Source organism: Maylandia zebra, linkage group LG18 (assembly GCF_041146795.1).
Source record: "Maylandia zebra isolate NMK-2024a linkage group LG18, Mzebra_GT3a, whole genome shotgun sequence".
NCBI classification, from domain to species: Eukaryota; Metazoa; Chordata; class Actinopteri; order Cichliformes; family Cichlidae; genus Maylandia; species Maylandia zebra.
The window spans coordinates 5,621,462-5,634,009 of NC_135184.1; the positions used below are offsets into that span (position 1 = coordinate 5,621,462).

The 12,548-nt window shown below is 39.3% G+C and overlaps 1 protein-coding gene and 1 long non-coding RNA gene across 3 annotated transcripts; one reads left to right on the forward strand and one right to left on the reverse strand.

Moving 5' to 3' along the window:
* Positions 1 to 1,922: 1,922 nt before the first annotated feature.
* LOC112436364 (uncharacterized) lies at positions 1,923 to 3,778 on the forward strand. The gene is made up of 3 exons (XR_013094181.1): positions 1,923 to 2,085; positions 2,179 to 2,259; positions 2,867 to 3,778. It is a non-coding gene; the product is annotated as an uncharacterized LOC112436364 (long non-coding RNA).
* A 1,135-nt stretch (positions 3,779 to 4,913) lies between these two features.
* Positions 4,914 to 11,829, reverse strand: LOC112436363 (tripartite motif-containing protein 16-like). Of its 2 annotated transcripts, XM_076876885.1 has the most exons (3): positions 11,739 to 11,829; positions 9,053 to 9,145; positions 4,914 to 7,150 (listed from the first exon to the last, which is right to left on the reverse strand). In XM_076876885.1, exon 3 carries the CDS (start codon positions 6,965 to 6,967, stop codon positions 5,300 to 5,302), a length of 1,668 nt encoding a protein of 555 aa, XP_076733000.1. In that variant the 5' UTR covers positions 6,968 to 7,150; positions 9,053 to 9,145; positions 11,739 to 11,829; the 3' UTR covers positions 4,914 to 5,299. The 2 variants fall into 2 exon arrangements, with proteins under 2 accessions (XP_076733000.1, XP_076733001.1); XM_076876886.1 differs by lacking the exons at positions 9,053 to 9,145; positions 11,739 to 11,829 and adding an exon at positions 8,132 to 8,776.
* Between the last annotated feature and the right edge of the window lie 719 nt (positions 11,830 to 12,548).

Genomic DNA, 12,548 nt, shown 5'->3' on the forward strand with positions numbered 1-12,548 from the left:
ACAGGGAGTCTAAACAGGCCTGTGACTCATCTATCAGACGACTGGACCATCTCACTCACTAATTCAGTCAATTTTTCTCTGTGACAGAGGTCTGACTGAACCATGGCACCAAACAAAAAGATAAAACAGACTCAATAAAAGAACAAGAAAACAAAGTTAAAATCTTTCGCTCAATGTGGAAATGAGCAAGTTTCCTGAGGCAGTAAAGGCACTGGTGACCCTTTTTACAGACCGATTTGCAATAAAAGTTCAGTTTTTCATTGATTATGGTCCCAAGATATTTATATGATTGCACTTGCTCTATTTTCTGACCTTTAATTAAAGTGACTCTGTGCCCATTTAGTTGTTTCCTAAAATCAATAACCATATCTTTTGTTTTAGATATGTTCAATTGGAGATAAGACTCCTCCCACCACTGAACAAACTAATCAATGATTGGACCGTGGTGAGTTTCACCCTCTTTCAGTAAGCTGACAATAACAAAGTCATCTGTAAATTTAATGATGGCCCTGTTTTCATATCTGCTCTGACACGTGTTTGTAAAGAGAATGAATAATAAGGGCGATAAGAGACCCTGGAGGAGAAGCTGTGGAGGAGAACACTGGGTCAGACAGAACCCCATTTATTCTCACTCTTTGTGACCTGTCAGTTAAAAGATCTAAAATCCAGCAAACCAGGTTTTTCCTGATTTCAAACTCTTCTAAAAGTCTTTTCATTAAAATATGGGGCTGTATTGTATTAAAATCAGAAGATAAATCAATGAAAAGAAGTCTTGCAAAAGTCCCTTTACTCTCTACATGTTTAAGAATCAGATTTAGTCCAAAGCGCGTCCTGCACTCCTCTGTTGGGCCTGTACGCAAACTGCATTGGATCCAGCTGATATTCAATCTCTTCCATAATCACATTTCTGAGGATTTTTTCAGACTTTCATGACAACTCAGGTGAGGCAACAGGCCTGAAGTCATTCAGGACGTTTGGACGACTAGATTTAGGGACATGAACGACGACAGCTTCCTTCCAAAGCGAGGGCACATTTTGTATTTGAAAGGATTTATTGAAAATAAGCTGAAATTTAGGACTGAGCTCTTTAGCACAAGATTTAATTAGGCGGCACTAATGTTATCAGGGCCCTGGCTCTTGTTCACATTAACTGTATGAAAGGCCTTTTGGACATCGCTGAGTTCAGTGATGAAGTGTTGAGTATCTTTCAGTTTCTGTTTCAGTTCAGAAGAACTAAAACGAGCATCAAGCATATTCAAATCTCTGTCTGACTTAAAACCGTCTACAATGATCTGACTGCTGCTCTGGGGATTTTGAAACCCTGATATGGTTTTCATACAAGTCCAGGCAGACCCAAAACGTTTTGCAGCAAATTTTCTTTCAAGAAGGTTTTTGTAGATCTGTTTTGCTTTCAAGAGCTCGATTTTCAAGTCTTTGGTGACTGCCTGAAAGTCAGGAACAGCCCCCTCTTTAAAAGCCTGTCTCTTTTTCCTTAAACAGGATTTGATGCATTTGGTGACCCATGGCTTATTGTTAGGGTACACTTTAGCACGCTTAAGGGGTATAATCATGTCTTTACAAAACCTGCATATGAGCTAACATCCACCAAAGCATCAAGGCTGAATAAAAACTTCCCAATCTGTCAATTTAAAACATTCCTGCAAGGTAAGCACAGATTCTTCTGACCACATGATTGATTGATGATAACATAATTTTTTCACCCCCCGAAAATTCACGTTCAAAGCAACATATCAGCCCGATATCACACAGAACTGTCACATGACATCAAACACAAGCTGTCAGCTCTGCAGAGTGGGCAATCATAATGAAGCAGTTCATTATAAGCTGCAGACTCAAGCTGCTCTTCATATATTTGTCCATCAGATGTCACCAAAGAGGACTGTGATGAAAGCTTTGAGTAATGAACCGTTTTTCATTACAAGCTTGGCCAACTGACTACAATCTACAATAAACTAATATGGCTTTTCAATCCTCTCTTCAATCACTTGGTACCACCAGGAACCTTTAAATGGGCACTCAAGCTGCCTGGAGACTGTTTTGTCGTGCACATCAGAGAAACCACAGGTAAGACAATCTTATCCAAAAGGTCAGTGTAACAGTATTGTTTTCCACCAGCTTAACCAAACTTCCCACACTAACTGAAATTTCTTTTCCCAGGCAAACATTAAACAGCAGCAGCTGGAAAACTGGAAAACCTAAAGCCAAATAATCAATAAGACATAACCAACTTTTGTATGAGTGAGTATTGATAAACTGAGCAGAATTAAACCTCAGTGAAACCACATATAAGTTCTGGTAACTGGCACATATTTATGTTTAATATGTTGTTTTATATTTTGATCAGTTTCAGGTGTTTGTGCGACTGTGTTAACCATCAGTAAAACCACATATAAATCACACTTCTGTGTTTAACAATTACAACACTTGATGCTGTTTTTCTGATTCAGGATTATGTGTGTGATGAGTTGGCCACACAGTTCTTATCTTTCTGCTTCACACACACACAAAACTGCCGAGGTTGAAGCTTCAGTCTCTTTCTACCCCAGGTCTCACCACATTTCCAAAATGTAAACTCTGAGTCTCATAAGAAATGTGGTTCAAAAAGATGTGCTGATCTATGAATGCATCCTTACTGAAAGCTAAAGATGTCCAGCAGACAGAAACAGCAGCTGAATGAACAGTTATCATGAGCGAGTGTACAAACACTATCACAGGAAATAACAGAAATAAACTGTAGTTTCCATTTATACCTGTAGTATTTTTTCAGCTCCATGTCATCTTCCAATATGTCAAAATATGATTTCATTGTATCTTAAACAAATACAAACTTCTTTCTTCCCCCCAGAGAGCCAACAGTTTACTATCAGAACTGAGGCTGATCATTAACAGGGAGCAGCAGGTAACAAGGTCATCAGCAGTGGAGGAAAGTATGGAAGTAATACTCAGCTTCATATTTGAAGATACTCGAGTATCTTAGCTGCAGGTCTGGAACAATGGTTTTATTTCCTTTCCCATTAAACATCTCACACAGCCCCTCATCTGTGACCCTTAGCAAACCCACTGGATATCTACCTGTACATAAAGGAGATCAGATCAGTTCCATCTAGACCAGCTGTAACAGGAAAATGCTGCTTACACTTTGATGCATCACTTTCAGTTTGTCATATAAGACAATATATCAGATTGAGGCATTATTTTCCTGCAGTGAGTAAATCTACTTTGTACTTTACTCTTTTCTTTTAGGTAAAGGCTCTAAACAGTACTTGTACACTGTGGAAATCCCATAAGAACGTCTCCTGAACTCTGAAAAATAACAAAACAAAGACTAAAAGGAGGTCATGGGTGCTGATGATGATGCTGATGATGAAGAGGAGTAGCATGCATTTAAAAAGTGACTGATGTCCTAGAATACAACAGAACAGTGTCTCTACAAACTTATGAAAACATGACAGTCTTGCATTAGTTTGTATTCTTATGATTTCAAAAAACGAGGGAAAAATCTCCTTGAAATGCACAATTCCTTTTTGTTATTTCTTAGTGTGTGACGTATTTTATTGGCTTTATGATTGGTGCAAACAGTTTCCTGATTCATAATGGAAATAGATTTTAGACACAGGAGGAACACGCAGTGATCAGCAGGAGCAGCTTGGAGTCCAGTCTTCTTCACACTGAGGAGGGACATATATGCAGGAACAGTTGTCATAACTGTTACAACCACCAGATGGCGAAAGAGTCCCACTGCAACTTTAAGCCATGAAGGATGTCTTGATGTTTGCTTGTGATAAATCTGCTTTATGTGAGTCTTTTTCAGAAAGTAACAGTAACATGTCTGATTATATGTCTTTAATCAGTAAAGTCTCGCTTTGCTGGAAATAAATAAATAATTGTAAACATGCAGCTGTATGTTAGAAGTCAAAGGGTCCTTAAGTCTTCTGTAAATTGACGGGGATCAAATGAAGGACACAAGTATCTGTTCTTACTCTAATAAATGCTGCTTTAATATCCAACAGACTATTTTCCTTCCTCATCAGCAGTAAACAGCTCAACTGCGTCTGTGCATTTGTGTCCTCCATACTTGTTTCCACAGACATCTCAGGCTTGATGCCACGATGCAGTGTAGAAACCTGACAACCCTCTGACTCATGTTCAAATGTTCAAGGACATTTCTCAGGATCATGTATGACCCCTTTTTGACATTTGGACTTTCATTAATAATATTTGTGTTTCTGAGTCATTTTTGTGGAGACTTCTGTCCAACGTAGTGTCCAAATGAAGCCTGAAGCTTTTCTTCACCCTCTTGTCAGATGGTCAGCAACAAAACTCTGTTCCAACCAATGTCTGATAAGAGATGAGACACAGCAGCTGAGCAAATGATCATTTCATGCTGAAGACATCCTCAGACAAAATTAAACACATACATAAACACAGCCTGGTGCCAATAACACAGCTAATGACACTGCTGTATCACTGGCTTTACTGATTAAAGACCATATCTGAAGGAAATCTTTGAACACAACAGAAAGTGACCTTTTAAACCTGCGACACTGATGCTGCATTCAAGGACCATTAAAACATTTTAAAGGACTTAAGAACATGAAGAAAATGTGACTTGTTTCTCTGTAATGAAGCTGTTTTAGTGAAGAAAGTTGAAAGGTCACAGAGCGACTGCTGAATCTTCTGCTCTAAACATGAACTCTGAACTTTGTGATGCTTCAGGAGGAAAACTGCTTCAGTTATTCTCTCAGATTAGTTTCATATTTTCTGCATCAGATTTGAGTGAGATCCTGGAATGAAGACAGAAGAAAAGACTTTGTTCAAAGTTTGATTTATAGTCAAACCTTCCAGTTTATTCACACAATAAAACATCAACACAATATATGAAGTCATTCATTACAATCACAGTTTTTCCTCATTTCTTTGATGATTTTGACAAAAACAAACACAAACACACACACATGGTCTGCCATACTCATAAAGAGAAATGTCGACATTTTTCAAGACAAATATTCCAGAAACATTTAGAGGATAGAGAAGTTTACATTTTCATGTGGAGAAATATTTTAGTAAATCAAAATGATGATGAGCAGTGATAGCCTCCATAAACAGTCACAGGAAAGATCTCCTTTAAAAACTGAGAAACATCAAGAGAACAACTAGAAGATGTGGAGGTACCACCCATAATGTTTGACTGACAGCTGATCTCTGTGCAGAAATGATGGAGAGAAAATAAAATGAAACTAAAACACAGATTTAAACACACAATATGAAAGACTTCAGTCTATTTGAGCTTAATCAACTCAGCAGTGGCTCCATAATAATAAGGCAACAGTCCAGCATAGAGCGGCTGAGTGAATGTGGTCTGGACTCTGTGGAGGAGAGTCATGGTTTCAGAGACGCTGTAGAAGGACAAAATACCTGCTCTGTGATCCAGGTACACTCCTACTCTGGAGGAACGAGGACCTGAGACACGAGTTTGGATGTTGTTGTACCAAAATGTAAAACTGTTGTTGTTACAATCTAATGACCAAGATTTGTCATTATGTCCAAATTTACATTCATTACTATTCCCTGCTCTGCTGATATTCTTGTATGCGACTGCTACATAAGCTCCTCTCCCTCTCCACTCCACTTCCCAGTAGCAACGTCCAGTCAGACTCTCTCTACTCAGGACCTGACAACATCCAGTGAATCTGTCTGGATGATCAGAATAAGACTGTTGTTGATTCATAAATGTTGCTTTTCTGTTCCCCTCTGATAATAACAGCCATGTGTTTGCTGTGTTTGGATCCAGTGTGATTTCACGCGAATATTTTAAGAATCCAGCTCTGGTCTTTGGCTCTGCTGGTGGATCTGACAGTAAAACATCCACTTCAGTGACTGTCAGTGAGATGTTTGTCCATTCCTCTCTCAGAACGTCCTGTAGTTTATCTCTGACCTCTGACACAGCTGCTGTCACATCCTCAAAGTAGCTCAGAGGACGGATATTGATGCTGGATGAGTCTGTAGACTCACTGAGTGCTGACAGTGAGGGGTAGTTGTGTAGAAACTGGATGTGATCCTCTGTGTGTGAGAGCTGCTTCAGCTCAGCATCTTTCCTCTTCAGCTCAGTGATCTCCTGCTCCAGCTTCTCCTCAAGCTCTTTGACTCGACTCACTTCAGTTTCCTGCTGGGATCTGATCTGCTGCTTCACATCAGAGCTTCTTTTCTGGATGAGATGGATCAGCTCAGTGAAGATCTTCTCACTGTGCTCCACTGTTTGATCAGCAGACTGATTGATGGCCTCCACATCATGTTGAAGCAGCTTCACATCTTTCTCTCTGTCCTGGATTCTCTGCTGGATGTTTTGTCGACTCACCTCCAGCTCTCTCTGCCTCTCAGTCCTTTCTGCTGCAGCTGAGACTGTGTCGTGGCCTTTATGTTCATCCACAGGGCAGAGATAACAGATACTCTGCTGATCAGTACGGCAGAACATCTTCATCACCTCATCATGACGAGAGCAGATGTTCTCCTGAAGCTTCTTGGAGGGCTCCACCAGCTTGTGTTTCTTTAATGGAGCTACTTCATAATGTGGCTGAAGGTGTTTCTCACAGTAAGATGCCAGACAGAATAAACAGGACCTGAAGGCTTTCATTTTTCTTCCAGTGCAGACATCACAGGCCACATCTTCAGGTCCAGCATAGCAGTGATCAGCAGGAGCAGCTTGGAGTCCAGTCTTCTTCAGCTCCTCCACTAAATCTGCTAACATGGTGTTTTTCATCAGGACAGGCCTCGCTGTGAAAGTCCTCCGGCACTGAGGGCAGCTGTAGATTTTCTTCTTTTCCTCTCCATCCCAGAAGCTTTTAATACAGTTCATGCAGTAGCTGTGTCCACAGGGAATAGTCACCGGATCCTTTAGTAGATCCAAACAGACTGAACAGCAGATTTTTGTTTGATCCATTTGATTCATGTGCTGTGCCGTTTCAGCGTCTCTCAGTGACTGTCAGACAGTTTGACTTTCTCTGAACAGAAACAACCTCTGTGCTCTGAAGGGAAACAGATCTCTGCTCTTGTTCACCTCCTACAGGAAATGAGGCTCACCAGCAACTGCATTTACACCATGTTGTTTAGACCCATCCTGATACAGACACATCTGTGAAGGGAGGCAACAACAAGTCATAAGTGCTTATTTCATCAGTGCCAGGGTTTGTTATGTTTGATTTACAATATGCAGTTAAAACTGTGACCTAGCTAACCTTGTTAACTAGTAACTTAGCCTATATGAAATGGCTTGTGGCGATGATTTAAGTAAGGTAAAACTTTATTGGTATAGTACCTTTTGAGATAATAATAAAGCGCTCCATGATAACGCTGGTTACACCCTTGTGCACAGGTGTCAAAACTCCAGTCCTTGAGGTCCTGAAACTTTTACATGTGTCGCTGCTCCAACACACCTCAATAAAATTAGATCAAGTAGCAAGAGCCCTGACTGCATACTGAGGTGACAATTCAGCCATTAGATTTATGTTATAGTAGCTCATGAATGAACGTGGCATGATCAAAGCATTTTTATTGTGTAAGTACATTTTTTTCCAAACACTTTCATTTATTTAAAACTAGAAAATCCATTTTCTGAAGAAACTGCAGTGTGAATGCTGATAACTGAACGTTTTGAGTTGAAATAATTGCTGAATGTTAAGTTAAAAATGTTGAGGTTTAGGGGTTCCCACCTCAGGATGTAGTCAAGACTCTTGCTAATGACCTACTCATTTTATTCAGGTGTGTTGCAGCAGGGACACATGTAAAAGTTTCAGGACTTTGACACCCCTGCCCTTGTGGATTAAACAGGATGAATTTGTTACACTCTTAACTCATCTAAACAAGGCATTTTGTAGAGGGTACAGCAGCCATGGCAGTTTTTCTTGAAACAACTAATCTCACGCGTTGACTTTTTCTCAAAATAAGCATGGGAACAACTGTCTACAATAAATCAAACATATGTTTCACTCATTATGTAAGAATTATTATACAAATGACCAGTGCCAAGTAGGGCTTGATCATTTTGATCGTCGACTAGTCACCGATTATTTTTGCGATTAGTTGACTGATCAGATCATGCATCCATTGGACGCACAGCTTACTGCACTAGCATGACCCATCCTCCAAATCCGGGGAAAAGGACGACGCATTTGTCGGAGTCTTCGAAATGGACAGCAGTCGTCGCGTCGCTGTAACGCAATCGGCCTACAAATGCGGCCTCCGAAGAATGCCGCCCCTGAATTTGGACAGAGCTACGATGCCGGAGACTGCTTCTTCTTCTTTTGCCTTTAACGGCAGCTGGCATGCTTGAACATGCATTGCTTCCATCTTCTGTTTCAGTCCGTTATTACACTCTTAAATCCTACTGCTTATTCCTGTCTTTCAGGATCTTACAAAGCTTCAAACGACGCGTCGACTATTAAATTAGTGGTTTACGATTTTGATAAACGACGTAATAATGACTAGTCGACTAATCTTGGCAGCCCTAATGCCAAGTGTACTGTGGTGTAAAAAAGTCATTAACCGCATGCTTGCTTCACCTACTTAGCTTTAGTATTTTAATTTCTTAACTGGACATCCAAAGCTTTGCTCACTGCAGCTGTATTGCGCAGTTATGTTACACCCCTGAAAGCAGAGGGGAAATTACGAGTGATTTTCAAGTGATTCTCTCATGCAGTAGTTTAATGCAATGAAAAATGAACATAAGTAATTCACATTGCGTACTGCTCAATGTCACACAGTGGAAGAAAGCGCTAATTAATAACCCAAAAATAACAATTGAGTGCTTACTATTTGTATCTGAACACGTTTCCGTACAAAATAGATAACAATAGAAACGTTTGTAGCTCCTGCCGTTAGCTTAATGGCCATTGTGCAATTGAGGCTCAAAACCGCGGCCTACCCACTAAAAATCTATAATAAAATGTTTCTGAAGCTCACAAAATAACGAAAGACTACCTATAAAATATCTCAACAACGTACAGAGTATAAAATATCATGTTTTGACCACCATTACCTTAAAACACGGAGGAAAGAATGACGAGGGTGATTTTGAGATGCTTCTCTTCTGCAGTAGTTTTGTAATGAGGAGAGAGCGCGCGAAAGCCCCCTGGTAGAGAAAGAAGCCATTACCAATCGATCCCAGAAAAGACTTACTAGCCGATTACTGATGTACAGATCGCAGTTCTCTTGAATCAAATGACAACCATTAATGCAACATGAAAAATAACCAATTTAAAACAATTTCGCAGTGTATTTACATTGTTTTCAGGCTTATGAATTTGTATTAACTGAGTGCCTTTTTTTTTTTTTACTGTCAACTCTTTTAGTACAAAATCAACTTATGAATAACACCTGTATGGAGTCTTTTGGTACTGCTAAGGGGCTATAAGGGTAGTTTTCCACCCTGTCACAGTTACAGCAGCACTTTGTATCATCCACAGTCCTGAAAATTTTGGTGCATTGTTGTATTGTTGGGTTATATTTTTAAAAAAAATTGAAAACGAAAAAACTTTTTGTTATTCGTGAATGTATTTTACTGTATTTATTACCAGTGCAAATAATTCAATTATTCATAATGGACACTCAAGTTTACAAAAAACTTGAAGGAATTTAAAATTTAACAAATTATAGATAAAAAGATCAAAACTAGCCATTTAAATCCTGCCTCAGTTTTTGTAGCAAATCTTAAAAAGAATATTCAACATAAAAATGTAAACACATCTGCAGATATTTTCCTATAGCAGAACATCTTTATCACCTCATCATAACCGGACTTGAAGGCTTTCATTTTTCTCCCAGTGCAGACATCACAGGCCACATCTTCAGGTCCAGCTTGGAGTCCAGTCTTCTTCAGCTCCTCCACTAAATCTGCTTACATGGTGTTTTCCATCAGGACATGTCTCGATGTGAAAGTCTGTCTGCACTGAGGGCAGCTATAGATTTTCTTCTCTTCATCCCAGAAGGGTTTTAATACAGTTCATGCAGTAGCTGTGTCCACAGGGAATAGTCACCGGATCCTTCAGTAGATCCAAACAGATCAAAATAGAATCTTATTTCGTCCATCTGATTTCCTTGCTGCACTATTTCACTTGTTTTCAGTGACTTTTGAACAAATAGCTGAGAGTACATTTTAATGTGCAGCCTCAGAAGGCGAACTCATGTTACATATGAAACAGGACATAAATAGGCATTATATCTGAAACAAATTAAAACAATGCTTTGAACACACTTCAGATCTGAAAAGGGAAAAAAACTCATGCTGGATATCTGAGCTGATATGAACTGAGTACTATGTTAGGAACCAAAGGATTTCACATTGTATGATGGAAATGAAAACTGAATTGAACTGAATCTCCACCCAGGTCTCAAAAACATAATGTCTGGTGAGGTTTTTCAGGGGGGTTATGATTAAAATGCAACACCGCAACCTCGGGGAATTTCACCGCTATGAAATATAAAGATTGTAGTTTCAAACAAGCCAAACAAATGATAACGCAGGCTCGAATACACTACTGATGCAGACTGGTTTCAACATCAAAATACTTTTATTCAATATATTTGTTAAAAACAAACAAACAAATACAAATAAAACAGAAGTTAAAACAAGTGGAGCATGAATCAGTATAAAGGTTGATTGTGAAGGAAAACAACCAAATATTGAGCTGGACTTACCAGTAGCTGAGGACCATGGGGAGAAAAAAGGCACACGTACAAACCAACCACCTATATACACAAGGTGGTGTAAAACAAAAGGAATGTGGAAAACAACCCACTGGCATGAAGGCCCCTCAGCTACTAGCTTATCCTACTTTTAAACCTCTAATAGGACACTTACCACCAGGCTCATTGCTCACAGTCATACAAGAAGAACTACTAAAATCTACTCCAAGCATTTTAAAACATCACACATGCTTTTAAAACAAAGAAAATAAAAAATACACAAGTCAAATAGTAATTTACACTCCACAGGTGAATGATGGTTGTTATATCTGATCCTAGCACAAACACACTTTGTGCTAGAACACAATGCAGCATGGGGCCATCTGTGGCGACTGGAGCAAGTCAAACAGACAAATAGCAGATGTAAGCAGACACCAGCAAGACACACGTGAAGAGATCCTTCGAACCCAACGACGTAGGCAAAACAGAAATATAAGAATCTGAATCAGAATTGTGTTTATTGGCCATGTATATGTGCGGTAGATGGTGACTCACAAGCACAGCAATGTAAATCACACACACACACACACACACACACACACACACACACACACACACACACACACACCAAATTAAGGATTGTACATTAACATATGTTATTGTGGAAACTGCTATCGGGACCATACTGAATTTAACCAGATAAATATTTGATATAGTGAGAGAAAGAGAGTAAATGACAAACAGCCATTATAATTCATCATACACTGAGAGTAGCAGACAAATCAATAAAACACCTCTTCCAATTAATCTAATAATTCATTCAGCGTCCATCTGTTTGTTTTTTATGAGCTTTGTTTGATTTGATAAGTATCTGAGGCTGAGACCACAGGACTGTGAAATCGAATAAATATTATGCTGAACAGTCCAAAAGATTCAATAATCTTTTAATCTTTTGGAAATTTTCCCAATTCCTACTAATGAATGTTACCTTGTTTCGGGATACATAATACCTCCCGTTATCTAAAGACACATCTGCTTACCTGTATCGTTTGCTTGTTTCTCCTTTTCTGTTTTTTTCTAAACCGAGGACCTGATGGCTTTGACCTTTTCTTGTCCATTTTTGTCCATCAGGAATTTTTCACTCCAGCATCAACACCTAATAGACCTACACCTTGTGGCCCCTAGAGACAAAGCAGCACGTACAAACTCCAAAACATGTACAAAACACAACGGAAGTGCTCCAGGATGCCAGGGGCAATGCTGAGCTTTGTACGTGATTTGTCTCTAAGGGCCACCGTATATATTTATATTCAAACATATATAAATAAAACCACAATCTTTTTTACATTAGTAATTCCTTTTGTGCATAATTTCATATTTTTGTTGATAAGAAATTAATTAAAGCAACAAAACAACCTGAAGAGCGGGTTAGGAGCCAAAAGAGCCGGTTCTCTAAAAACAGCTGGAATTTCCATCACTAGCCCCGTGGTGTTCAGGTGTATAACGTGGTGTGGAGGTGTGTATGCAGCAGCACCGAGGTCCTCAGCTGATTTTAATTTCAAATATGTGTCTTGGGCGTAACTTTGTTTATGGCAGCCTGTGTGATTCATGCTGTATTCACCTTGCACGCTAAGGTGCTGGCCAATTAAAACACCAGGAAGGCCGATGAACACCCGCCAGGCTGCATGAAGTTTGATTAAAATCTGCTGCAGAACATAACTGTGAATTCTGACAGACAATTTCACATGTTAGTGTTTCAGTCACTAAAGACTGGCAGTAAATGGAAATGTCAAATGATTCATTACAAGGAGCTGCCAACTTTAGAGGTTAATCGTGACAAATCTTTTCCT